This window comes from Trachinotus anak, unplaced genomic scaffold, assembly GCF_046630095.1.
Source record: "Trachinotus anak isolate AG129_WGS33_773 ecotype Australia unplaced genomic scaffold, CSIRO_AGI_Tana_v1 ptg000026l, whole genome shotgun sequence".
In the NCBI taxonomy this organism is placed as follows: domain Eukaryota; kingdom Metazoa; phylum Chordata; class Actinopteri; order Carangiformes; family Carangidae; genus Trachinotus; species Trachinotus anak.
The window spans coordinates 14,767,892-14,793,794 of record NW_027273877.1 but is presented as its reverse complement, the minus strand read 5'-3'; the positions used below and the strand labels follow the sequence as shown (position 1 = coordinate 14,793,794).

The 25,903-nt window shown below is 41.7% G+C and overlaps 1 protein-coding gene across 9 annotated transcripts in view; it reads right to left on the bottom strand.

Moving 5' to 3' along the window:
* The window catches only part of LOC139609444 (diacylglycerol kinase zeta-like), a 79,977-nt gene that overhangs the window by 4,092 nt on the left and 49,982 nt on the right, over positions 1–25,903 (bottom strand). For 8 of the 9 annotated variants that reach the window (XR_011685227.1, XM_071464007.1, XM_071464006.1 and 5 more), the window contains 10 exons: positions 16,851–16,917; positions 14,458–14,498; positions 14,168–14,310; positions 10,574–10,663; positions 7,950–8,006; positions 7,150–7,199; positions 2,851–2,891; positions 2,576–2,696; positions 1,068–1,104; positions 496–595 (listed from right to left, as the gene is read on the bottom strand). Coding sequence is in view for 8 of the 9 variants with exons in the window: in XM_071464007.1 (XP_071320108.1) it covers positions 496–595; positions 1,068–1,104; positions 2,576–2,696; positions 2,851–2,891; positions 7,150–7,199; positions 7,950–8,006; positions 10,574–10,663; positions 14,168–14,310; positions 14,458–14,498; positions 16,851–16,917 (747 nt within the window). In the remaining variant the exon portion in view is untranslated. Of the gene's footprint in view, positions 1–495; positions 596–1,067; positions 1,105–2,575; positions 2,697–2,850; positions 2,892–7,149; positions 7,200–7,949; positions 8,007–10,573; positions 10,664–14,167; positions 14,311–14,457; positions 14,499–16,850; positions 16,918–18,662; positions 24,483–25,903 lie in introns of those variants that run through there. The other variant, XM_071464009.1, reaches the window with a different exon arrangement.

Below are 25,903 nucleotides of genomic sequence, written 5' to 3'. Positions count from 1 at the left end.
CACACACACACACACAGTCAATGCAGCAGAGTCTTCAGTGGCCATGATGATGATGGTGAAACTCAGCTGTGCTCAGAGTAAAGGTCTCTGTCCTGTGTGGTTGTAGAGATCACTGTCATATACAGGGACCTGAGGGATCCACATCCACGACAGTTCATGACATCCCCCACACTTTACAAAGACCAGGTTTTTTGAAGTATAGGCTGGTGAATTAATGCAGAATCTGAATGATTTAGTCTTTGTTTTGGTCCCTTATTGATTTATTTTACAGTTCATCTCTTATTCAGGTTTGAAAGCCTGGTTGATATCGTGATGTTATTTCGTTTAGTGTCACCTAGTGTGTTAGGTGGGATCTGTTGATCTGTGTTTGTCCTTTGATTATTTATGTCATGTTCTTGATTAATACAAAGAGCAGGTCTCCCTAATGAATCATAGAAGCTGTAGTGATGTCAGTGTTGGACTGGACACACCCACACAGGTGTGTGAGGAACCTACCTGCAGGTCTGTCTTCATCAGTGAGGCTCCTGCTTCTACCAGGTAATGACAGATGGTCCTGTGGCACAGAGACGCAGCGCGATGAAGAACGGTCTCCCCACTGGTCCAGGTCCAGGTCCAGGTCCAGGTCCAGAGACAGAGACAGAGAGAGACAGAGAGAGAGAGAGAGAGAGAGAGAGAGAGACAGAGACAGAGACAGAGACAGAGACAGAGAGACAGACAGAGACCATTATCCAGCAGCATCTCTCATCCTCTGGGAGTCCAGCTCCTCTGATGATCAGACTCTCCACTGCCTCTGTTTGCTTTATGTTTATTCTCTGTCATGTGGTTGTTGTGATGAAGTCCATCACAGAGACAGACCAGGACCCAGAGGACCAGTACCAAAGCTGCTGCTACAGACACAGGCCAAGGTTTCACAGCCAGTATCTCTACACTGTGTCAACTAAACCAATTCAATTATCATCACAGAAAAATAACAGTGATGATTAGCTCATTATAACCTTTTCATAATTTATTATACTCTTTGTAATATTGTTGAATGGTTTCCATGACAACAGTATGACTGTACTTACTGTTGTTTTTCTGTGACATCCAGCAGATCATTAGGAGCTGGAAGACAGAGGAGAGGAGGTGACTACAGACACACATCAGAGTAACATCTGTCTGTTTACCATCAAACATCTGTCTTTTTACCATCAAACATCTGTCTGTTTACAACAAAACATCTGTCTGTTTACCATCAAACATCTGTCTACCAAACATCTGTCTATTTACCATCAAACATGTCCGTTTATAACCAGCATCTGTCTGTTTACAACCAAACATCTGTCTGTTTACCATCAAACATCTGTTTACCATCAAACATCTGTCTGTTTACCATTGAACATCTGTTAACCATCAAACATCTGTTTACAACCAAACATCTGTCTGTTTACCATCAAACATCAGTTTGTTTACCACCAAACATCTGTCTATTTACCATCAAACATGTCCGTTTATAACCAACATCTGTCTGTTTACCATCGAGCATCTGTTAACCATCAAACATCTGTTTACAACCAAACATCTGTCTGTTTACCATCAAACATCTGTTTACCACCAGACATCTGTCTATTTACCATCAAACATCTATTTACAACCAAACAACTCTCTGTTTACTAGTCTGTTTACAACCAAAATCTATTTATCTATAATCTATTTACCATCAAACATCTGTTTACAACGAAACAGCTGTGTGTTTATCAAACATCTGTGTATTGACCATCAAATGTCTGTTTACCATCAGACATCTGTTTACAACCAAACACGGTCTGTTTACCATCAAACATCTGTCTGTTTACCATCAAACATCTGTTTACAACAAAACATCTGTCTGTTTATCTTCAAACATCTGTCTATTGACCATCAAACGCCTGTTTACTGTCAAGCATCTGCCTGTTTATCATGAAACATCTGTCTGTTTATCTTTAAACATCTGTCTATGGACCGTCAAACGTCTGTTTACAACCAAACATCTATATGTTTACCATCAAACGTCTGTTTGTTTACAACCAAACATCTGTCTGTTTACCATCAAACATCAGTCTGTTTACAACCAAACATCTGTCTGTTTACCATCAAACATGTCTATTTACAACAAAACATCTGTCTGTTTACCATCAAACATCTGTCTGTTTACTATCAAAGATCTGTTTACAACCAAACATGTCTTTTTACCATCAAACATCTGTCTGTTTCCAACCAAACATCTATCTGTTTACCATCAACCATGTATCTGTTTACAACATCTGTCTGTTTACAACCTATAATCTGTCTGAATTACCATTTAATTTGTGACATTTTAACATTTTAAGGTGTAACTTTAACATTTAATTAATTAACATTTAAATATTCTACTTACTTTGGATTAGATGAAACAAATAATACAACAGACTGTACAACATGTACATGTGTTTTACTGTACACATCATCTAACATGACGCAAACATCAGATGACTGTTGATCTATTAGAATCTGATTGAACATAATCTCAATACAACAGGTGGTTATATGGTAAACTCATGATGGTTGTCACAGTTACCGTTGTCAAGAATGTAGCGGACCATCTCCTTGCATCCTGTACTGACAGCATGATGCAACAAACTGCAGTCTGACTGGTCCAGAGCAGTAAGGTCCGCCCCCTTCAGGTGCAGCTCCTGCAGCTTTTAGTCAAACAGGTGTTACATGAGGAGAGGAGAGGAGACACAAGAGAGGAATGGAGAGGAGAGGAAAAGAGAGGAGAGGAGACACGAGAAGAGAGGAGGAAAGAAGGAGAGGAAGGGAGAGGAGAGGAGAGGCGGAAGGAGTGTTACTCACCTTCTTCACGTCTTTGTTCTTCACACACTCGATCAACATCTCTAACAGAGAGAAAGGTCAGAGGTCAGAGATCAGGATATCTCAGATTTGACACAAACTCCTGTTGTCATGGAAACGAACATGTGGTTTCATGTACCTGGCTGCCTTGTGTGTTTCTGGATGAATCAGGGAATGAGTAGAGATCATTATTATCTCGTCTGTTTTCACTCAAACATGTCGTATTCAGTGAATTTCAGTTATTAATTTTTCTCATCATGTGTCAACTGATAATTACTGTGTAGATGGTGGAGAGCAGCTCAGCATGAGCAGCTCAGTAGTATATATATATATATATATATACATATATATATATATACATATACACACACACACACACACACACACACACACGTATATATATTAAAGTTTCCTGAAGCTGTTTCTGTTTTAACTTGACCGTATCAAGGTTCCCGCTCTTTTCTACAGATCATTTTCCAGGATATTGTTACTGATTATCTGCTGTGACACCAACACGGTCCTGTCTGTGGAGTCCAATTTCAAATAAGAGTCTATACTTACATGTGTAAATAAAATGTATCATAATCATCTCCATCGTGGATGTCATTAGGTCTATTTATATATATACAGGGGCTAACAGTAATTATAATATAAAAATAATTTGGATTTTTTTGGTTTGTAAGAAAATAGTACAGGCATGCACTTAACATAAAGAAGCAAGACTATGAGTTGAAATAGATAATAATAATGCAAGTTGTCATTATTTGATTAAAATTATCATTCTGGTTGTTTCCCCTGCTATACTAGGCAGGTAGGCGGGGATAAGGACCCAGGGGGAAGCTGCATGTCATCGCTTCTCTGTTAAGCAACCTTAACATTCCATGAACTGTTGGCAGAGTCGTTAAGCAGAAGAAGAATTAATTCATACTTCATTCGTACTTTGATGTCAAATTTCATAAGGACCTTGAACTAAACTACTAGCGACTAAACCAATTAAGCAATGTACCACAGGATTATGTTGCCTTCTATTCAATGTATTGGTAGACTATCTTCAGTCACATAGAGAAATATCAGTGGCAGGCAGAAATATTTAACTTAACTTTATTTGGAAAGACACCATGCAAGAAGAAAGATGTGAGTTATGAATCTATATTTTTAGATATTATATACCACATTTAATTTTTACTAAATGCATTGATGGATATATTTGCAAGCATCTTTTTCACGAACACAACCCCAACATGTAGACTTTTAAATAATAAGAAAGAAAAAGAGACCCTGAAGACTTAGGAGAGGAAAGGCAGGGGGTCTTCCAAAGAAGGCAGGGAAAGAAGAGAGAGTGAGCCAGATAACAGGTCCTGATAAATTCTCTACAACTAATAATAAATTAATTAATGAAACCTATTTAGGTGTGATGAAAATTTTTCAGTGCACACTATGCGCACGTATTCCTACCTACAACCATGGGGGCTAAGCCCCCCCTGTCTTTCAATCCTAGTGATGTCCCTGATCTTCATTATTAATAACCTGACTCATGAATTATATGAACAATTTCTATCTGAACATCAAGAACTGAACAGTCTCCTTCAATTTTCCCTCCTCACAGATCAGACTGAACTTCAGCTTAATGTAGATTCATAGGTGAATTAGCTCAAATTATTTACTGCTGCTGGGTCTCATCAGTCTATTTCACTTTAGCCTCTTTACTAATCACAGGAAGTGACATCTTTAACCAGGTTAACCAAACCTACTGTGAGCCGTCACTACAACAGGTAAACATCTCGTGTCATATGTTTCACCTGAACAATGCAGCATTGGGTTTGAAGTGAGTATTTAGCCAGTGTTTGACTAACACACAGTTGGCTCCTGTTCATTGTATTGACCCCGGTTTCACATTTATTGTTATCAACTCTCAGCAACGAACCAACACATCTGATCCTGTTTGAATCACAAACCTTAAACCTTTAGCTACAGGTTTAACAAGCTAGCACCTGAACCAAAAATGCTAACACACTATTCAACAATTTAACAAATGTTCATCTGTAAACCTGATAAAAACAACTACAGTTAGCAGCAACAGACTAACGGACATTAAGGGGATAATGTTACTTACATTTTTCAACCTGCAGCAAGTGACATTCAAACTAAACTGACAGCAGTCTCACAGGCAGGTAATAATAATAATAATAATAAAAATAAAAATAAACCAGCACAGCTTTATAGAGGAACTGTAGAATAATCCTTTATCTAGTGGAGAGACTCAGTGCACCCAGTTGAGACTGAGTCTAATACAACTTCATGAAGCTGTTTTACAGGTGTTGATTCACCTGTGTGATGTTCTGGAGGATGATGTTTGTGGAGCTGTCAAACTGGGTTTTGTTACACTGATATAAGTTTCTATTGTTTCACTTCAGTGAGGAGAGTCTAAAAACGCCATTATCATCATCATCATCATCATCAGCAGCAGCAGCAGCAGCAACATCCTCTTCACACACTGATGATGTCACTGACACAAGCTACGACTGCAGCAGGCTGAGGATGAGATGAATGTTTATTAGGTCGACCTCAATACTCCTCTCACTCCCTCTAAACAGTCGAGTCCTAATCCAGTTACATTAGGCTTAGTGTGTGTGTGTGTGTGTGTGTGTGTGTGTGTGTGTGTGTGTGTGTGTGTGTGAGAGGGAGAGAGAGAGAGGGAGAGAGAGAGAGGGAGAGAGAGAGAAGACTTCAAAAAACCTCTAAGAGCTTTTGTGGCTGCAAGACAAATCAAAAACAACGCACACCACCAAACACAACACACACACACCACAAAACATAACACACACTCTGAATGTAGGAATTAAATGAATTTAGCCCAGGGAGGGAATTAAGCTCACCAGAGAAAATGAGAGGCTGTCTTAAGACATGAGAGGAGGAAGAGGAGGAGGAAGGGGAGGGGGGAGGAAGGAGGAGGAGAGGGAAGGAGGGGAAGGGAGGAGCGGAGGGGGTTATAAAACCATTGGACAGTTCATAGACCTGTCTCTCTCTCTCTGACTCTCACAGACTTATAAATTAGACACAACTTTACTCACTCACAAACACACTCACAGAGCTTCTATCAGGGTCAGACAGGTTGACTGCATCAAACTGAGGAGTTCAATGGAGCAAGTGACATGTGGTGTGTGAGTGTGTGTGTGTGTGAGTGTAACAGAGAATATGTGTGTATGTTCTGAATTTAAAAGATTCCATGACTAAATCTGCTTCTTTTAAAAAAAAATGCAAATGAATGAAAACACTCACTCATTCATCCATTCATTCATTTATTTATGCAGTCATTCATTCATTCACTAATTGATTCATTCGCTCACTAACTTATTCGTCCATTCATTCAATCATTCATTCACTCATTGACTCACTCACTCACTCACTCACTCACTCACTCACTCACTCACTCACTCATTCACTTCCTCCTGCTGTGTGTCTGTTTCCAGGACAAAGATCTGCTCTGAGTCTGGACTGGATCCAGACCTAGATGGACTGGTCCTCCATCTGCCTGGGGCCCCAGACCCTCAGAGACCCCGTGTCCACAGTACTGTGACTGGTTTGTGTTTGTTAATACGAGAGAAACACTGACACTGTAGTAATACTGAGTGTGATGAAGAGTGATGAAGACCTGGTGATGATGATGATGTAGTGATGAAGACCTTCATTATTCAGGTTTGTAGTTGGTGCTCATTCAAACACACTAACACATGACTAACACACAGTGTTAGTGGGAGGATTAAGCCCCGCCCACACTATGTACTGCCCCTTTAACGCTCTGACTCACAGTGACACGCTGTGTGTTTTCTTCTCAGCATCATTGTGTTACTGTTGTGTTTGTGTTTTGGTCCTGTATCAGGTCTGACTGTTTGTCTCTGACCCTGTCATACATCAGTCATGTGACCTCCTCCATATCAGCTGTTCACATGGGAGAGGAAGTGACAGAAATTACAAAATAAGAGCAAGGTTGTATCAGCTGCTGTTTCCACGCTGTCTTTAATCTGGCAGCAGGAAGTGGAATCAAACACAAACTGAGCACCATAGAAACATAACTGAACCAGATACAAGTTCTCAAAGAGAACAACACAACAACAACAACACAACAACAACAAAAGAGAGCTGTGGCTCCCACACAAACTCCCAGCATGCAAAGTGACTGTGAGGAGACAGGTAGAGAAAATGTGTCAGTGAAGAAAACACAGGAGCTGTCATCAAGTCATCAACACAGTCAGTGTGTGTGCTGTGTGTGTCTTCGTGCGTGTGCGTGTGTGCGTGTATTACCTTTTTCTCTCTCCCTTTCTGCTTCACTCGTCTTTTGGCTCTTCTCCTGCCTGGAGACACACACACACACACACACACACACACACACACACACCAATGACTGTTTAAGATACAGAACCTACTACACAACACTGCTACATGTTATTCCTCTGAGCCACAGTAGAGACCTCTCTCTCTCGCTCTCTCTCTCTGTCTGTCTCACACCCTGATGTTTGCACACTCCTGTACTACACATCAAACTAAGCCACTAGAACCTGGTCCTGAACCTGGACCTGAAGAAACTGTGGTTATTTTAGATTAATTGCCATCCAGTCTCACAGTTTGAATTAATATACACAGAAAGACATTTGTCTCAGTGAACATGTGACCTCACACACACACACACAGACACACACACGCACACACACAGGCCAACATGTACTCATTTGTCAGTGGTGTTTTAATGAGCAGAGAACTGAGACTCAAACTGACAGAATCAAAAGAACTTTACTCGTTAATGAATTGAAGTCTGAGCAGATCAGTGTTTAACTTTATACCACAGAGACACTAGAGAAAAAGTAGAAACACAGTAGAAACAGTAGAGACAGTAGAGACATTATAGACAGTAGAGACACAGTAGAGACATTATAGACAGTAGAGACAGTAGAGACACAGTAGAAACACAGTAGAGACAGGAGTTATGTGTAGGTGGGCTGCAGCAGGCTGAAGCTGTTTCTCAGTGAATACTTGTATTCTGACTCTACTGAGATAAATCCACTTCCAGTTTCTTACTGCTGCAGTTTAAAGGTGTGTTCACTGACCTCAGTCTTGGTTTGAAATCAGCTGCCGTCGTGTTGGAACGATGGATACAACCGGCCCTGCAACAGTGACAACAACATTTTGATCACAATGAATTTCACAAAATCACTATTGTTTCTACTTCAGTCATAACATGTGTGACAGGTGTGACAGGTGTAACAGGTGACAATGCAGCAGAAACCCTATGTTCTAGATAAAATCCAACAATGCGACTTCCTCTGGTCAAGTCTCTTTTTTTGCATCTGCCTCTATTTGGTAATGACGTGGCACCAAACGAACACATTCACGCTGCAGTGGGCGGAGACTTGTGGCTGAGTTTGTTGCTCAGTTTGACACAAAATTGTGTTTGCATTAAAACCTGCTCAGACTCATCAGTGGGCTACATGTGATTTTACACATGGAAGCACATCCACATATTGATCCATCCTATAAACATCCTAAATAAAACATGTTAAAACATGCTCATTTCAGCAGAATGCAGCAGGGTCTGGTCTGCAAACTTGCACCTGCCCTGGACCAGCAAAGCTCCACCTGAACTGATGTTTTACCTGCACTTACCTCCAAATCAGTCCCACACCTGACTCAACTGGGTGATATTGGACCTGAGCTGAGACATAATGAAATATGAGCGCATAGCTGCTGCTGGTCAGCGCAGGATACTGCACAGCACCTAGAGTTAATAAATGATAAGAGGAAATAAAAATGCACTGACAGTGCAGGTTGGAGGCAGAAACAGCCTCCATAATTTGAGAGGATTATGTTCACCCTTGCTTCTGTACTCACTGCTGCCACTGTGGATTCCTTCATTAACTATTTAAACCGTTTGATTTAATGTTAACTGACCTCAGGCGTTTTCCTAAATAGCAATTAGCAAGCATCACAAAGCCTATTTTGTAATTGTTTGTTTAAAGGTATAAGAGCTGTTTTTTTTTTTTAAATTTTGCACTGGAAAAATAAGAAATGATATTTACGCTCTTACATGTTTACTGCACTTTGAAAACATGCAAAGGCTTTAAATTAATTTCCCTGACCTAATCGCTTGCACACCTATGAGTGTTGTGTATCATGGATATAATCAAAGGGTTTGATCATTGGACTGATCGAAGGACTACATTAAAGGACTAATCATATGACTAATCATAGGACTAGGACTTATCATAAGACTAATCATAGGACAATCACAGGACTAGAAGATAGGACTAGGACTAATCATAGGACTAATCATAGAACTAGGACTAATCATAGGACTAATCACAAGACTAATCATAGGACAATCATAGGACTAATCATAGAACTAATCATAGGATTACATCATAAGACTAATCATAGGACGAGATGATAGGACTAATCATAGGACTAATCATAGAACTAGGACTAATCAGAGGACTAATCATAGGACTGATCATAGAACTAGGACTAATCAGAGGACTAATCATAGGACTAATCATAGAACTAGGACTAATCAGAGGACTAATCATAGGACTGATCATAGAACTAGGACTAATCATAGGACTAGGACTAATCATAGGACTAATCATAGAGCTAGGACTAATCATAGGGCTAATCACAAGACTAATCATAGGACAATCATAGGACTAATCATAGAACTAGGACTAATCATAGAACTAATCATAGGATTACATCATAAGACTAATCATAGGACGAGATGATAGGACTAATCATAGGACTAATCATAGAACTAGGACTAATCAGAGGACTAATCATAGGACTAATCATAGAACTAGGACTAATCAGAGGACTAATCATAGGACTGATCATAGAACTAGGACTAATCATAGGACTAGGACTAATCATAGGACTAATCATAGAGCTAGGACTAATCATAGGGCTAATCACAAGACTAATCATAGGACAATCATAGGACTAATCATAGAACTAGGACTAATCATAGAACTAGGACTAATCATAGAACTAATCATAGGATTACATGATAAGACTAATCATAGGACGAGATGATATGACTAATCATAGGACTAATCATAGAACTAGGACTAATCAGAGGACTAATCATAGGACTAATCATAGAACTAGGACTAATCATAGGACTAGGACTAATCATAGGACTAATCATAGAGCTAGGACTTATCATAGGACTAGATCATAAGACTAATCATAGGAATATATGATAGTACTAATTATATGACTAATCATAGAACTAGGACTAATCATAGGACTAATCATAGGACAGATCATAGAGCTCAGAATAATCATAGGGCTAATCATAGGACTGATCATAAGACTAATCACAGGACTAATCATAAGACAAAGTGTGCAGAAGGTGAAGGGGCTCTGAATACTTTCTGAAGCCACTGAAGTCATTAAAGTGTACTTTATACAACCATGTGAAACACTTAACCACTAACAATATATTGGCCTCCTCCTCACACGTATCTCAATACATGACATCACATCAGTTTCATCCTACCCTTGTTTGCTAACCTTTGTAGGTAAATACAGGGTTTGTTCTGTCAAAATGACCTTGTGTGCTACTGTTATTGTACTTGTGTCTTATTTTCACTGATAAAAACAAAGAAGATACAATCAATAGCCTGACCACATGAAGACGCAGAGAGTACAGAGTGTGACAGTCGAAGGTCATACTCACCTGCTCAGTTTGCTGGTCACAGGTGTGGTGCTGTGTGTTAAAGCTTCAGCTGCAGAGCTGTCACTGTTCACTCGTGGCCTCTGGTAGGAACTACAGCAGAACACAAGGGAAAAAAAGTCATACAAACAACAACAGCAGCCAGGCCAGAGACAGTTTACAGCCAAGACTCAATATTCTTCCACTGAGGTCTCCAGCTCCCTAACCCTGTTCTGTGGAGGACATGAACCACGTGGTCACTTAATGCACTTGATGAAATGACTGAAAACTCTAATGACCATTTGTTAGCTAGAATTACGTCAAACCACTTGACTGGTGCCTGTGAATGTCAAAGCTGTGAGCCTTAACCTCAGTGTGACCCCTCTACATCCACTTATCTGGTAAGTTTGGAGATAAAGAAAGAAAGAGCTGAACACTGAGATAATGAGCATGACAAGAGAGAGAGAAGCATTTTGAAGGGCACTGAGGATATGACGAAGGGTATTAATGTAGGAAAGGCTGAAGGCAAAGCACAAGGAAATATAGGTTGCAGAGGACAAATAGGGCATCTGGTTCAGAGGAGAGAACCACTGAGAACCAGTCTGAGCAAAGACCACCAGCTTCAGAACCAGAGCTGAACAAGACACCAGGATGGTTTTAAAGATGTTACTGAAGCTGAATGTCTTTCCACCGTCCAATAACCTTTGTTCCTGTCTACCTGACAAACAACCTGTCTCATTTCTTTAAACAATGTTTCTTTAAACCACGACCACCGTCTTCTCCCCAAACACAAGGTAACCAAGCATTAACTACAGGGGTCATAGGTCACAGACGAGCTGCTTATGTAGACACTGGAGCTGTATTTATACTCCTGCACTAAGGGTTTACAGTAAAACTACAGCACAGATGAACCAACACGAGTGTGTAGGACGCAACAATCAAACATCGTCAATAACAATAATCTATAATCTATAACATATAATATAATATAACTTCATAGTTATATGTAAACAGGTGGAGGGCAGCTGACCCTCCCTCCTCAATCAGGTGATCTCCTCTGTCAGCTGAACTATTTTTAAAGGTGATGTGAAAAAACATTTCAAGAACTAACTGTGTCAGAGACACATGAACAGTGAGTTCAGACTTAATTACAAAATCTTCATCCATATTTGACCATTGTTCAATTATTAGTTGATTCTGTCATATTTGTACAGTTGTGTCACTGCTGCACAACTCAAACAAATAAAGTAATTGATTAATTGTTGTCAAGTCAATCTCAGCTCGAACCTGCTTGTTCAGGAGCTTTCAATTGTAATGCATGGTCTTCATCAGCAGAATGAGTTAGCTTTGTTGCCATGTAGACGGTGATTTATACTCATGCTGACACCAAGGTTGAACTTGACCTCGAACAGTCGACCAAACGATGTGATGTCAGAGTGACAGTTACGGTGTCACCTGAAACATGTCAAGACGATGACGAAAATGCATGTCTGTAAACTCTCCATTTACTACAGGTTGTTGTGACTGTGTCGTTCTCAGTCGGTCCCCTGTCAGAGTTTCAGCTGCCGAGTGTAACTGACGCTGTGTGAAACTATCATTTAAAAACAAATGTTGTGTGTAGGTGTGTTTCAGTGTTTGTCAGAGACACAGAGAGAGAGAGGTAATTACAGTGGGAGGGAAAACGTTCACCTCTGGCCCTGCGTGGGCAAACTGCTGCGCTGTTTGTGTGTGTGTGTGTGTGTGTGTGTGTGTGTGTGTGTGTGTCAGCACAGTAGATTGTGTGACTCTCGAGTGCATTTCATTTCTCTCCATCCACTGTTTTTCTGACTCTGTCTTTCTCCTAAACCCATCTCTCCCTCTCTCTGCCCCTGCCTCTCGGCCTCATCTCTCCTCCTCATCCTCCCACTCACTGCACTCAGCATTGCAAATCAGCCCGCCAACACACACACACACACACACACACACACACACAGAGCCAAAGGGAAGTGTTATTAGGATCAGAAGGTTGAGTTGTTCTGCCTGTTCTCACACTGTACCTGTTACTTTATTTATTCTCTGTTCTGAACGTTGATCTGTGTGTTTACATTACTTTACATCATCATCATCATCTAACACTGTCAACACACTAACACAATGTGAGATCACTGTCGTTGTTCTGAAGATATTCCACATGAGGGTTCAGGAGGAGTTAATACAGATCCCAAATCAGCTGTTCGTGCAGGTTAAAGTTAGTGACTGTAACTCATCAGACAAGTTAAACTAGTCATTGAGCATGTTGACACCACACCTTCTTTTGTTCCACAGACAAAAGAAGGAACTTCATCCCCCCACAATTCCTCACTTTTCACACCTGTGGATGACCTTCCCCAGAGACCCTACTGACCAATGAGTGTTGGTCACTGTGTGACATGTGACCCACAGTGTCACCTGACAACAAAACCAGCTGTGCCCCTTTGTTCTCTCTTTCTCTGTCCCCCCCCCCATCTCTCTCTCTCTCCCTCTCTCTCTCACTGTGAACAGGCTGTAAAGAGGCGGATGTACGATCAAATAAAACGTAGTCATGGTATAAAACAGAACAAAAAGCTAAGACTGACTCTGAAGAAGAGGAAGTCTTCCTCCTCCTGCTCTTCCTCTCTGTGTTAAAGAGCATCAACAAACAGCTGCTCTAACAGGTTCCTGTAGGTGAGAATTTAATCTGTGGAAATATGGTTAAAAGGATTTAATATGGAGGCAGAGAAAATGTGTCATCCACACACACACACACACACACACACACACACACACACACACACACACACAACCGCAACTAATGTTGTAGTAACACATGGATGTTTCTAAGAAGAAAAACAAACTGTGGAAAAGGCTCAGAAAATATTATTAATGTATTTTTACACCTACACACACACACACACACACACACACACACACACACACACACACACACACACACACACACAGCTCTACTTCATACAGGCTTTACAACTGAATACTGAGACTCAGTGGTCAATCAGAGTGAAGCGAGCCCCTCCCACAGGCTCAGTACCTGGATCATGGTCATGATGCACCTTCAGTCTAAGGTCAGAGCAGCTCTGTGTAAATATGTCCTGTTCAACAGTGATCACAGCTTCTGACATGTGTTAGGCTTTACCCTCTAACAAGCTCAAACTGTGAGGCAAATCAGTGTCAATCAAAATGTGGTGAGTGATGTCACTGACATGAATGAGGAAACATTCAGGTCATGTAGATATTATGTGTAGATCATGTAAAGATCATTTGAAGATCACATGTAGATCACGTGTAGATCATGAGACAATCATGAGACAATCCTGTGAAGGTCACGTGTAGATCATGTAAAGATCATGAAACGATCATGTATAGATCATTTGAAGATCACATGTAGATCATGTGTAGATCATGAGACAATCATGTGTAAATCATGTAAAGATCATGTAAAATCATGTAAAGATCATGTAAAGATCATTTGACGATCATGTGTAGATCTCGTGTAGATCATGTGTAGATCATGGAGATGATCTGTCCCTGTCTGTCCCTGATGTCTTTGGTTCTGTCTTAAAACACTTCAGAGTTATGGTTCGACCAGTGGAGACACTGACTCACCTGCTGTTTCCCAGGCTGGAGGCAGAGTCAACCAGGTCAGGAACGACGGAGGGGGAGGTGCCTACTGTTGTCATGACAACCATCTCAGGATCCAGAATGAAGATCTCCTCCTGTGAGATTTCTGAGACGTAGTTGAGATGCTCCTGACAGAAGAAGAAGAATCAGTTTCATACAGGAAATTTATCATTAGGGTCCTTCAGTTAATGAATCACACTGAAACACTCAGGTCACATGACCCCAGTGGGTCACTTGACCTCCCCCACATGTTGTGTCAGGTGAGACAGACATACCTGTGCTCTGTCTATCCTGTAGAAGCGATCTGCTGTTGTTGCTGCAGAGACAAACACACACAGTGTCAACAGTGAAATGTCATCACAAAAAAACTGTGTTGACATCTCATGCATTCTGTCAGTCTCTGAACCCATGAACCTGCACGTGTGAGGTTCCCCATGGCAACACAGCTCAGTAAATACTCAGATATGAAATTTTGAAATGATAGCGATATTGGCGCCATTGGAGATTGTGGTCACCTGATGCATGTGATGACATCAGATGACTGATTCCAGTGACCTCCTTGAAGCTGGTCGTTGGTTTGCTGTAGAAATCACCTGTAATTTGTCTTTGTTGTCTAATTACTCATCAAGACCCACAGATTGTTAGGTTTACTGTGAGATTTAAAAAACAGTGCGATGATGTTAAAGGAGGCAGAGCTCAGCTCCAGCAGGGTGCCATTTGGATGTGAGGAGGCGGAGGTTAGCTCTGGCGGCCGTTGGCCCAATTTAACTTGTGCCTGCTCTTTCAAAATAATTTTTAACAATTTCTATTACATCATTAGGGGGCGTTTACATCTCATTTTATCTGCTGTATTTCCTCTGATAGTGGGTAGGGTCTTTATTTACCCACAACAGGTAACAGGTCATTATTAATTTTTTTAATTTCATTTCTTTAATAGTTCTGTTTAACATAGATCCAAAACAAAGCATGAAACTGATGTGTTGCACAGAGTTTATATCTGTTGCTAATTTTAAGTCCCAGTTGGTCTTTTCCTTTAATTAGAGGCAGCTCTTTCTTTCTAACTGTTTCAAACTGTGTTTCAAATTAAAAGCCCTATAGAAACCCTTTATTTGTTACCAGGTCTTTTATATCTGTGCTCCAGGAAGCGTACTGTCTCATTTCCTGTTGCTGGTGTTTCTGTTGTTTACATGTTTTTCAGATCTGCTAGTTTCTTTAGCAGTTAGCAATGACTCCTCTCTCTCTCCTGCTGACTGTGTCTCTGCCTCCTTCAGTAATAATGAGACAAGTAATAATGTGGTTTATTATCAGCCTCAGTGTATTGGAGCTGGGTGAGGCGTCGTTCTGAGCCCACAGGTCACACTCTTACAGTTCAGTCTTATACCAGCTTTATATGCAGTGTTGTGTGGCTCACAACTAAGACGTCATTTTAAAACCAGACCTTCTCCCTGTGTGACCACTGAATCTGAAGTCAGCCATGTTTGGAGAAAAAACACCATCTGTGCTTTAAACTGTGCAGCTGCATTTTTCCTGACTCCAGTTCTCTGCTAATTCCACCAGGACTCTACTGAGTATGTGTGTGTGTGTGTGTGTGTGTGTGTGTGTGTGTTTCTCCCTGTGATATTTTTGGTAAGCTGCTGTATGATATTAATATTCATGACTTTCACCAACAAACAGGATCTGTTGTTATTCTGAGGAGAACCAGCAGCACAGAACCTGTTAGTGTCTCCAACTATAACCTGCAGTCTGAACCTATAACCTTTGACTGTTGGTCATCGTAACCACTAGTTACAGTAACACGGCAGGTTTTTAACATGTCACAGTGAACCATTAGTTGCCTTGGTCATTCTCAGAGAACAGTGATCTTTGTGACTCTCGTCTCAGCTGCCGATACACTGAACCTCATCACGGTTCATCAGTAAAGGTTCAGTCCATCAGCCTCCAGACAAACTACCAGCTATCTACCAGTTTAACCCTATGTTGGCCTCGCCCCCTGATGACACCTCTTCATTAACATACGACCAGCTGAGAATCACCTGTGTGTCATTTATTCTGGTTTATTTTATTTTTTTAGGTGTAACTGGTGTAAATCTGTAAACAGGTGAGTGCATATTATAGTGCTGATGCAGCTGACACTGCACTGAAGTGATGGTGCAGTAATCAAGCCACTGTCTGTGGGATCAGGGATCACCACAGACCTGTCCTGATCTCCCTGATAAATACTCTGTGATAGGTGTTGATGATGTTTAAAGGGACTCAGCAGGTGGACTCCGCAGAGCTGAGGAGTTATAATAGAGAACAGTATGTGACAGTTTAAAAGATCCATGATGGATTCAATGGACTGCAGTAATAAAAAGGCTCCTGGGTGTTCAGAGTCAGTAAAAACCAGAGCAGATAAACTCCTGGTTTCTGTCTAATAGGAAACAATAAATAAACACCTTCTGAAGGAGAGGTCAATAAATACATACCTGTTACCTTCTGCAGGTGAGGTCAATAAATAAACACCCATCACCTTCTGCAGGTGAGGTCAATAAATAAACACCCATCACCTTCTGTAGGTAAGTAAAGGTATTGGTCACTGATTTGTTTGTTTGTTTGAAGCTCCTTTCAAGTTTAATCAACAGTTCAGAGTATAAAATCAGTTCCAGATTGAACAATGTGCTGTACTTACAGTCAAGAAAACACCACTTTGGAGATAATCTCTGTGAAGACAGGATCTTTGGTTTGGCTGCCTCCTCCTGAATGACAAACGGACAGAGTAATAACGTTACAGAGTAGGCGATGACTTACAGTGGAGCAGGAGCTCACTTGACCTGAGTATGGATGTTTTAGTTTATAATGATCCATCATAGACCAGCACACACAAGCTAACAGAGAGACTGAGAGAAAGGCTAACAGAAAGGCTAACAGAAGGATTAACAAAAAGGCTAACAGAAAGATTAACTGAAAGGCCAACAGAATGGCTACTGAAAGGTTAACAGAAAGGCTAACAGAAAGATTAACAGAAAGGCTAACAGACAGATTAATAGAAAGGCTAACAGAAAGGCTAACAGAATAGCTAACAAAAAGGACAATAGAATAGCTAACAGAAAGGCTAACAGAATGGCTAACTGAAAGGTTAACAGAAAGGCTAACAGAAAGATTAACAGAATAGCTAACAGAAAGGCTAAAAGAATTGCTAACTGAAAGGCTAAAAGAATGGCTAACTCAAACATTAACAGAAAGGCTAAAAAAAGCTATCAGAGAGGCCAATAGAAGGGCTAACAGACAGTCTGACATAAAGGCTAACATAAAGGCTAACAGAAAGTCTAACAGAAAGGTTGACAGAAAGGCTAACAGAAAGGTTGACAGAAAGGTTGACAGAAAGGTTAACAGAATGGCTTAAAGAATAACACAGACCAGGCCAATGGGGCCACTGCTAGGGGCCTCTGACCTGTCACTGTCCATGAATGTGTAAGAGATGGCTGGCAGCTATCAGTCACATGATAACAAGGAAGCTTCAACAAAGATCAGCTGATCACAGATGAAGTCTCAACTGGACCTCAAAAACACAAAGAACAGCTGGAGAACCTAAATCTGAACTGTGGTGTGTTGGGATCTCAAGCCATGGGTTCTGAAAAGAACAACTGAGAGGCCTACATGTCCCTCCAAAAGCCTGAGCCAGAGTTGGTGGACCGTTTGAACAAAGGTGCCACAAACCCCCCACCATTCACGCCTAGGTGCGAATCAGAGTTTGAAGGTAAACTCAGCATCGGCATTGGCCGAGGCCAGGCACTCTTAGCAGGGATCCCTGGTGACATCATTCAGGTGATAAAAGCAGCACCGTGACCCTCCTTTGTTGCTTTTTCCCGTGCACCAGTTACAGTAGAGAGCTACTCCAGCTCTCGGCTACTGAAAGGGAGCAATCTGCAAACGTTTGACCTTTTCCCACAACTTCTTAAAGCCCAGGTCACAGTCTTCAACCCGCAGGCCAAGCGCATAGACCGCTTTGTTTGTTTCCTTTTAGTTTTTTTCGTCTTTCGGATCCGACGTAGATCGCTGTGCAATCAGCTGATTTCATGTTCTGAGGACGAGCGCCGACTTTGTTAAAGACAAAACAAAGTTCGCCGTCTCTCATCTGTGATCTTCCCACTGCTGCCGAGGAACTCATCACACTGTCGTCGCCAGGAGAGCGAGACACGACCCGCCAAGCTCCCAGCCAAGGACCGAGCTGTGGAGAACCAGAGTGGACTTTCTTTTCTAACTCCAAAGGAGCAGCTCACAGTAAGAGGCTGATGTCTGGGCAGAGACACAATTAGTGTAGCGTGTTGTATTTGTAATCTGACTTATAAGTGCTGCATATCCTGTTGTTTTAGATTGTTCACTATGATCAGCTTAATAAACCAAATATAAATAGTGATTATTAACTGTGGTGACGATCTCTTGTGGACTCTTTCCTCTCTTCACCTCTATTCTCCCTCTTTTCTCCCAATCAATCAGTGTGATCGTGTCATAACACGTAAAGCTCAAGGCCCCTCCCTTTGTTCTCACTGTTCACGACATTCACACTCTGCAGCCAGCCGCCATCTTGGCTCTAGCGAGTACGCACTCACGTCACGCCACTGCCATCTTGGCTCCTACTGACACATCACTCACGTGACTCCATCGCCATCTTTTCTCTCTCGCTCGCTCGCTCTCTCTCTCACACACACACACACACAGTTGTTACACATGTTTCGCCTGTAATCATCTAGTTAGTAACCAATGTTTGTTTTAGTTATAGTTGAATTATAATCGGTTTAATATTAAGTAATCTTATTTTGAATAATTGTTACTCTTATGAATAAATATAAATTAACTATTAAATAAATTATAATTTAACTCGTCGTTGTCTGTGATTATTGTGACTATATTTGTGATAACAGCTGGATTCAGGACAGTCAGTGCTCGAATTTACCCTTCAACTAACCTTCTGAGACTGCATCTTTAGCCCCGAGGTTACTACTTGTAATAAACATTTATATATATATTGGTGATTATCCCTGATAATCATTAATATTATACGCCAATAACCAAATTGTCCCTACCTGTGCACAACAGGTGGGTTTACAACAGAAAATAAAGAACTGTGTCACAGTCCAGAGGACCTGAACTGACAGAACGTGAGGACCACAGAGCAGGAAATCAGGCAGGAACACAGAGGAACATAGAAGACTAGTTAAACGTCTGTTTTTTTTCCCCTGTTCAGCTGTTCCTGTTCTCTTGTCCATGTTCTGCTCTCCCTGTTCTTTTTTCCTGCCTGTTCTGTCTCTCCAGGGACTTCATCTGGACTCTACCTTTGCTCAGTGTGTGGACTCACCACCAGAGACAGGACCTGGTCCGACCGAGCCTCACTGTCTGTTCCTGCTGTTTAGACCACTTTTTATTCACTTCCTCTTTTCTACCTGTGATGTCCAGCTGTAACAGAGCAGATTCAGTAAGGTGGGTCTGATGGTGATGATGATGATGATGATGGGTAGTAAGATGTGCACTCACTTCCTCCACATCATTATTTCTTGAATTTAAAAAAAAGGTAAATCAGCAGTTTAAATTGAGACCTTTGCAGCATCGTGTGTGTGTGTGAGACCTCATTGTTGTCCACACCTCCACGTCCACACGCTTGTTACTGTGTGTTGTTGCTCTGTGGTTCCAGTCTATAATGATCCCACAGATCAAACACAGACATCACATCACTGCTGCCTCCCTGTCGCCTCCAAACTAAATGCTCTGTGTGTGAAGTCCCACCCCCGTACCACAGTCAGACCACTCAGATCCCAACTCTGGTCTGTCCACAGATCAAGGACTGAACATGGTGCTGGTTTAAGTCTCCTCCTCCGTCAGTTTGTTCTTCACTTTGATGGACTGAGTTCGTGTCCTCACGGCAGTGTGATATCACCGTCCTCCATGGAGGGTATAATGTTGACTTCCTGTTCACCTGTCTGCCACAGTGGTGGATGATTTCTCAGAATCAGAGTTTTAATAATTTAAGTCCGAACATGAAGCTGAGGTGTTCCAGGAGTCTGTCGGTAGAACACCAAACTGCTACTGGAAAATGTAGTTCAAGGAGTAGCTTCAAGCAGAGTCACTGTTCCCTAACACTAACACTGCCCTTAGTGTTTAACCCACCCCTCTGAAAGGGTGTAAATACTACAATACCCATGAGCCTAAACCTCCGTTACCATAGAGACCTGTCACAGGTGTGACTTCAGTTGAGAAGGAAACATGGAGTGGAATATGAGAAAAGTTTCATCAATTAAACTTCAGCCTTGTTAACAACTCAGATTTCAGCTCAGTGATTGGATGTTTGTTGCCAAAATGCACCATGGGAGTTAAAGTTGACATGTACCTAGACTGGTACCGGTCCAGTCCTGTTTGATGCTGATCTGAGTCACAGAGCAGCTCTACCTGACACAACCACAGACCTAATCATCATCATCATCATTATCATGATCCTGACATGACGAAGTCTGGAACAACCAGGACTCTTCTAGAGCTGGACCCAAACTGACTGAGACATCAGGGAGAAGGAGACCAAGACCTTGATGGTCTCTGAGTTCCAGATCTGGTCTTTATGTTAGAGTGTCCAGACTAAAGGACTCTGAGACTGAGAGAAACCAGATTCTCTGGTCTAATGAGACCAGGACTGAACTGTTTGGTCTCAGTTCTCAGTTCTTAGACTGGGCTGAAAGTTCACACAACCAGGACGACAGGAGAGGCCGAGGGACTCTGAGTCCTGAGCTGGACCCAGTCCAACATCAGGAGAGACCTGGACCCAGTCTAACATCTGCTGAGACCTGAACTCAGTCTAACATCTGCACAGACCTGAATCCAGCCTTACATCTGCAGAAACCTGAACTCAGTCGCACATCTGCAGAGACCTGAACACGTAAATCCGCTGAAGTCCAGGTGAACTTCCCTGAGCCTGAAGAACCTGAAGAGTCCAGGTGTGTAGAGGTTGGGACGACTGGAGTCTGTGGTCAGTGAGGGAAGCGTCTGAATACTTCTGTCCACATGATGGTTCAATAAACCTGAATAAAGGTGTAAATCCTGTGTCTGTGTTGTCATGGAGACCATGAGAGCAGATTGATGAGAAGTGAGGTCCATGGTGCTCCTCTGTGTTTCAGGTCAGAGCTGCAGAGAAACGACTCTTTGTTGATGTGAAGAGGAAGTGAAGTTCTTTCCCGTAAACTTCAGACGTCTGACTGCGACAGAGCGGCTGAGGTAAACACCTCTGCTGCTTCCTCCTCTGTGTTTGTCTGTATTTATCTGTCTGAGCTGTCAAGTCGCGGCAGACTGAGGAAACGCCAGAGGCTTTTACAGCAGAAAATCAGAAGCTAACCTCGTCTCTGCCTCTTTTCTTCTTCACCTCTTTCTTCTCCTGTCTCTTCTCCGTTCATTCCCGTTTGTCTCCTCACACACAAACTTCCTCCTCAGCTGTGGCCTGAGGAAGACTCTGAGCCTTCAAACAGGAGTGTTAGCAGGTCACCTGCCGCTCCTCTCTTCTCTCATTATAATGAGGTCATCTGATCAATGCCTCCACAGATGTTTAAACTTCATGCAGGTGAGGACAGGTGAGAGAAACATGATTCTCTCCTCTTTCCTCTCACTCTATGCTCTGCAATTCTGAACTCTGTTGCCCCTTTCCGATACATATCCACCAAATTAAAACCAGACCCCTGGTTAAATGACACCACCCATGCCCACAGGCAATGTTGCAGACAGGCTGAACGAAGATGGAAGAAACTACATGTGTCTCTGGGTATATTGAGGGACAGTTTGACAAGTTACTAGGATGCAGGAGGCAAAGTCTCAATATCTATCTATGTTATTTCTAGCAGTTGTCATTGTCCCAGGGTATTATTTAGAACCATAAACTCTGTTGTAAACCCATACACCTCTGTTCTGTCAAATGTTTCAACCATGACCTGTGAGAAGTTTCTGCATTATTACACTGATAAAGTGGTATCTGTTAGGCAGAATACTGCTTTTATATTTAACAATGAATTGTCTACTGCTCCTGCACATTCTGCTGTATTTGAGCAATTTGAGATGATTTCTCTTTTGGTCCTCACTGACATGGTGCAACACATGAAACCCACTAATTGGCCTTTGGATGTTATTCCAGCTATGATGCTGTAGGAGGTTTTTAACACTGTGGGGTCAAGTCTCCTCCCTTTTATTAACACTTCTCTCTCTGGGGTCTGTTCCAGCTGCCTTCAAACATGCTGTGGTTAGGCCCTTTCTTCAAAAAAAACCTCACCTTGACTCCTGAGTTTTATCCAATTTTAGACCTGTCTCTCATTTATCATTCCTTTGGTGCTCTGGCTGCTTATGTTAAACCAGCTGTAAAGAATCTGGGGGTTATATTTGACAGCTGTTTAAGGCCATTCATGCCTTTATTAGAAGAAGCCTCTTGGATGAGAGGCCAAACGTCTTCAAGAATCAAAAGAAGTCCAGTTGCCTTCAACTTCAACACTTAATGAACCTTCACGGACCTAGATTATTGTAATACACCTTATGTTGGTGTTAACCAGTTTTCCTTGCCCACCTCCAACTGGTGAGAAACGCTGCTCCTTGCCTTTTAACACTTCCCGACATGAACATATAACCCCCATACCCCCATAACGATTCACTTCATTGGCTTCCAGTTAATTTTGCCCCACCTTATTTATCTGAGATTTTAACTTTCCGTAACCACAGTAAAGCATTGTGGTCATCTTGTCAACATCTTCTCAAGGTCCTAAGGTCAAGATATAAGATGTGGGGTGACCATGCTTTTGCTGTTTCTGCACTTAAAATTCAGAACAAGTTACCCCCTGAAATACACACTATCACTGACCCGGAACTTTTAAAATCTAAGCTCAAAACTTATTTATTTAGAATGGCCTTTAATATCTAGTACCGCTGTGAAATTGTACTGTTGTCCTATGTACTTTTATGCTTTTTATGATTTTATTGTATATTGTGTTGTTATTCTCTTGATTTTACTATAAAGCACTATGGTAACCTTTGGTTGTTGTAAAGGGCTATATAAAAAAGTGTTAATTGATTGATTGATTGATTGATGATATAAAGCTGCAGAGGTTCCTGCTATATTCATATCCTTACACTACAGTTAGTTACCATGGTTACCACTTTCACCTGGAAGACAGGTTCAGCCAATCACACATGGCAGCAGCTACAGGAAACATACAGTGGGTTACCTTACTGCTCTTTAAACCTGGCAGCAGCCACAACTCAGCGCGGGTGCACAGGTGTACAGGTGCACAGGTAACCAGATTGTGACGGCAGGTAACAGTGACTGAATCTCCAGTCTGTGTCTCTGCAGAAGGACAGAGTCTGTCATATTGATACTGAACTCTGGATTCACAGAACTGGTCCAGAGGACAGTCCAGAGACAGTTCAGAGACAGTTCAGAAACAGTTCAGAGGACGGTCCAGAGGACGGTCTGGAGACAGTTCAGAGGACAGTTCAGGTTATAAAGTAAATCCTGATGATGGTAAAGCTCAGAGTAAACTGAGGTAAACACCAGTTTATCTTCTACACTCTGTATCACACATGAGCTGCACCACTGTTACATCACAGTGATTGCTATGCAACACAAAGTCTTCTTCTTAGTGATGTCACTGATCATCAGGAGCAGGAGTTGACAGGTCCACTACAGTAATCAGATTACCTCTGATACACAGACAGGTTCATCTCCACAAGCACTGAACAGTGATGTCACAGAGTACTGACACATCATCATCATCATCATCATCATCATCATCACCATCATACAACACCACCTCCTCTGACAAGGGGCCCTGTTGCTTAGCAACCTTGACAACATGAAACTTTTTTCACAAAAACCTGAGGTTTTAAGGTCCTGTATGTTTAACTGTGGAGGAAGGAAAAACACTAACGGATGTGGATTCATAAAACTGGACTCAACAGAGGCCAGAACCTCATCACTTCTGTCTCCTCTGGAACCGAGTCCAGGACCAAGACCCCCTGATCCCCAAGAGAAAAGAAAAGAAAAGAAAAGAAAAGAAAAGAAAAGAAAAGAAAAGAAAAGAAAAGAAAAGAAAAGAAAAGAATCAAGCTCATCTTTGAATTTCTACTGAGTAACAAAGACACAGACACAGTCAGAGTCTTCCTCCTCCTCTTCCTCCATGCTGTGTGAATAATCTCTGAGGAAGGTTTTCAGTCCGCAGGTCCCAGCAGACAGAGTGGGAGTGGAGCTGCCCACACTGGCTCCAGTCTAACTTAGTTTGAGCTGGGTAACACACACTCCATCTCTGACCTACAACCACAGAGTCACAGAAACACAACCAGTCTGCAGTCAGGACCCAGCTCTGACACCACACCAACTTGCCTAAACACCTCCCCCTCTCACTCTGGAGATGAGGCGTTCATCTGCAGCATCATGGCTGATGGCTAAATATTCAAGATTTTGTATAAATCATCTGGGAGAGTCAACATGAGTTGTGGTGTCAGACTGTACATCCAGAACATCTACAGAAACCAAGTGAAAATGATGTCGACTGATGCTCTGTGATAAACGGCCCCGGGGCCAAATTTTGAAAGCCTGTAGTGTTGATAAGCTCTGACGTTCACGGTTCTGCTGTCAGTGTCAGAGAAATTAAGATTAAAATAGATTTCCTGTTTGTTATTGAAATGACACACACACACACACAAAAACTGTGATGTCAAAGTCCTGTAGTAATTCACATTATTACACTTGTTAGAACCTCCTCCTTGTGGTCGTCTCCCTCCTCCTTGAAGACTACCGTATTTTATGCACTATAGGGCGCACTGGATTATAAGGCGCACTGTCAATGAATGGTCTATTTTCGAACTTTTTTCATATATAAAGCGCACCGGACTATAAGGCACATTAAGCGAAACAAAACAGTCAGATAAGTCGGTCAAACTTTATTAAACAAAAACTCCTTATAGGTCCTTATACACACACACTGTAATATTATGGTGAAGCACAGTATGTATTACTCTGCGACGCTCCTGACTACTTTGGTAAACTACAAAGCCGTAGGTGCGGCTTTGTAGTTTACCAAAGTCGTACTAAAACATTTTGACAGAGCGCTGTGAGTGCACAAAATCGTGTGATTTTGTGTACCACACAAAATCGCTTCAAAGTCAGTAAGCACAACCAGAATTAATCCGTATATGAGGCGCTCCGGATTATAAGGCGCACTGTCGTTTTTTGAGAAAATTAAAGGCTTTTAAGTGCGCCTTACAGTCCGGAAAATACGGTAGTTTCAGGTCACATCCTGTTTATCCAGAGTCATCCAGAGTCAAATCAAATATTAACCACTGTGTGAAAGTAATTGCTAAACAGTGATTTGTCACACTCACCTTTGACCTTTGACCTTTAACCACCGAAATCTAATTAGTTCATCCTTCAGTCCAGGTGAATGTTTTCACCAAATTTGAAGAAGTTCCCTCAACTGAGATATCGAGAAGAGACCTGTTAAAGTACCTGATCCATAAGAATGACCTTTAAGTATTGGACCCATAAGAGAACCATTAAAGTACCGGATCCATATGAGAACTGTTAAAGTACTGCATCCATAAGAGTAACCTCAAAGTACAGGATCCATAACAGAACCATTAAAGTACTGGATCCATGAGAGAACCATTAAAATACCGGATCCGTAAGAGAACTGTTAAAGTACTGGTTGATAAGCTGTAACAGTAAAAGTT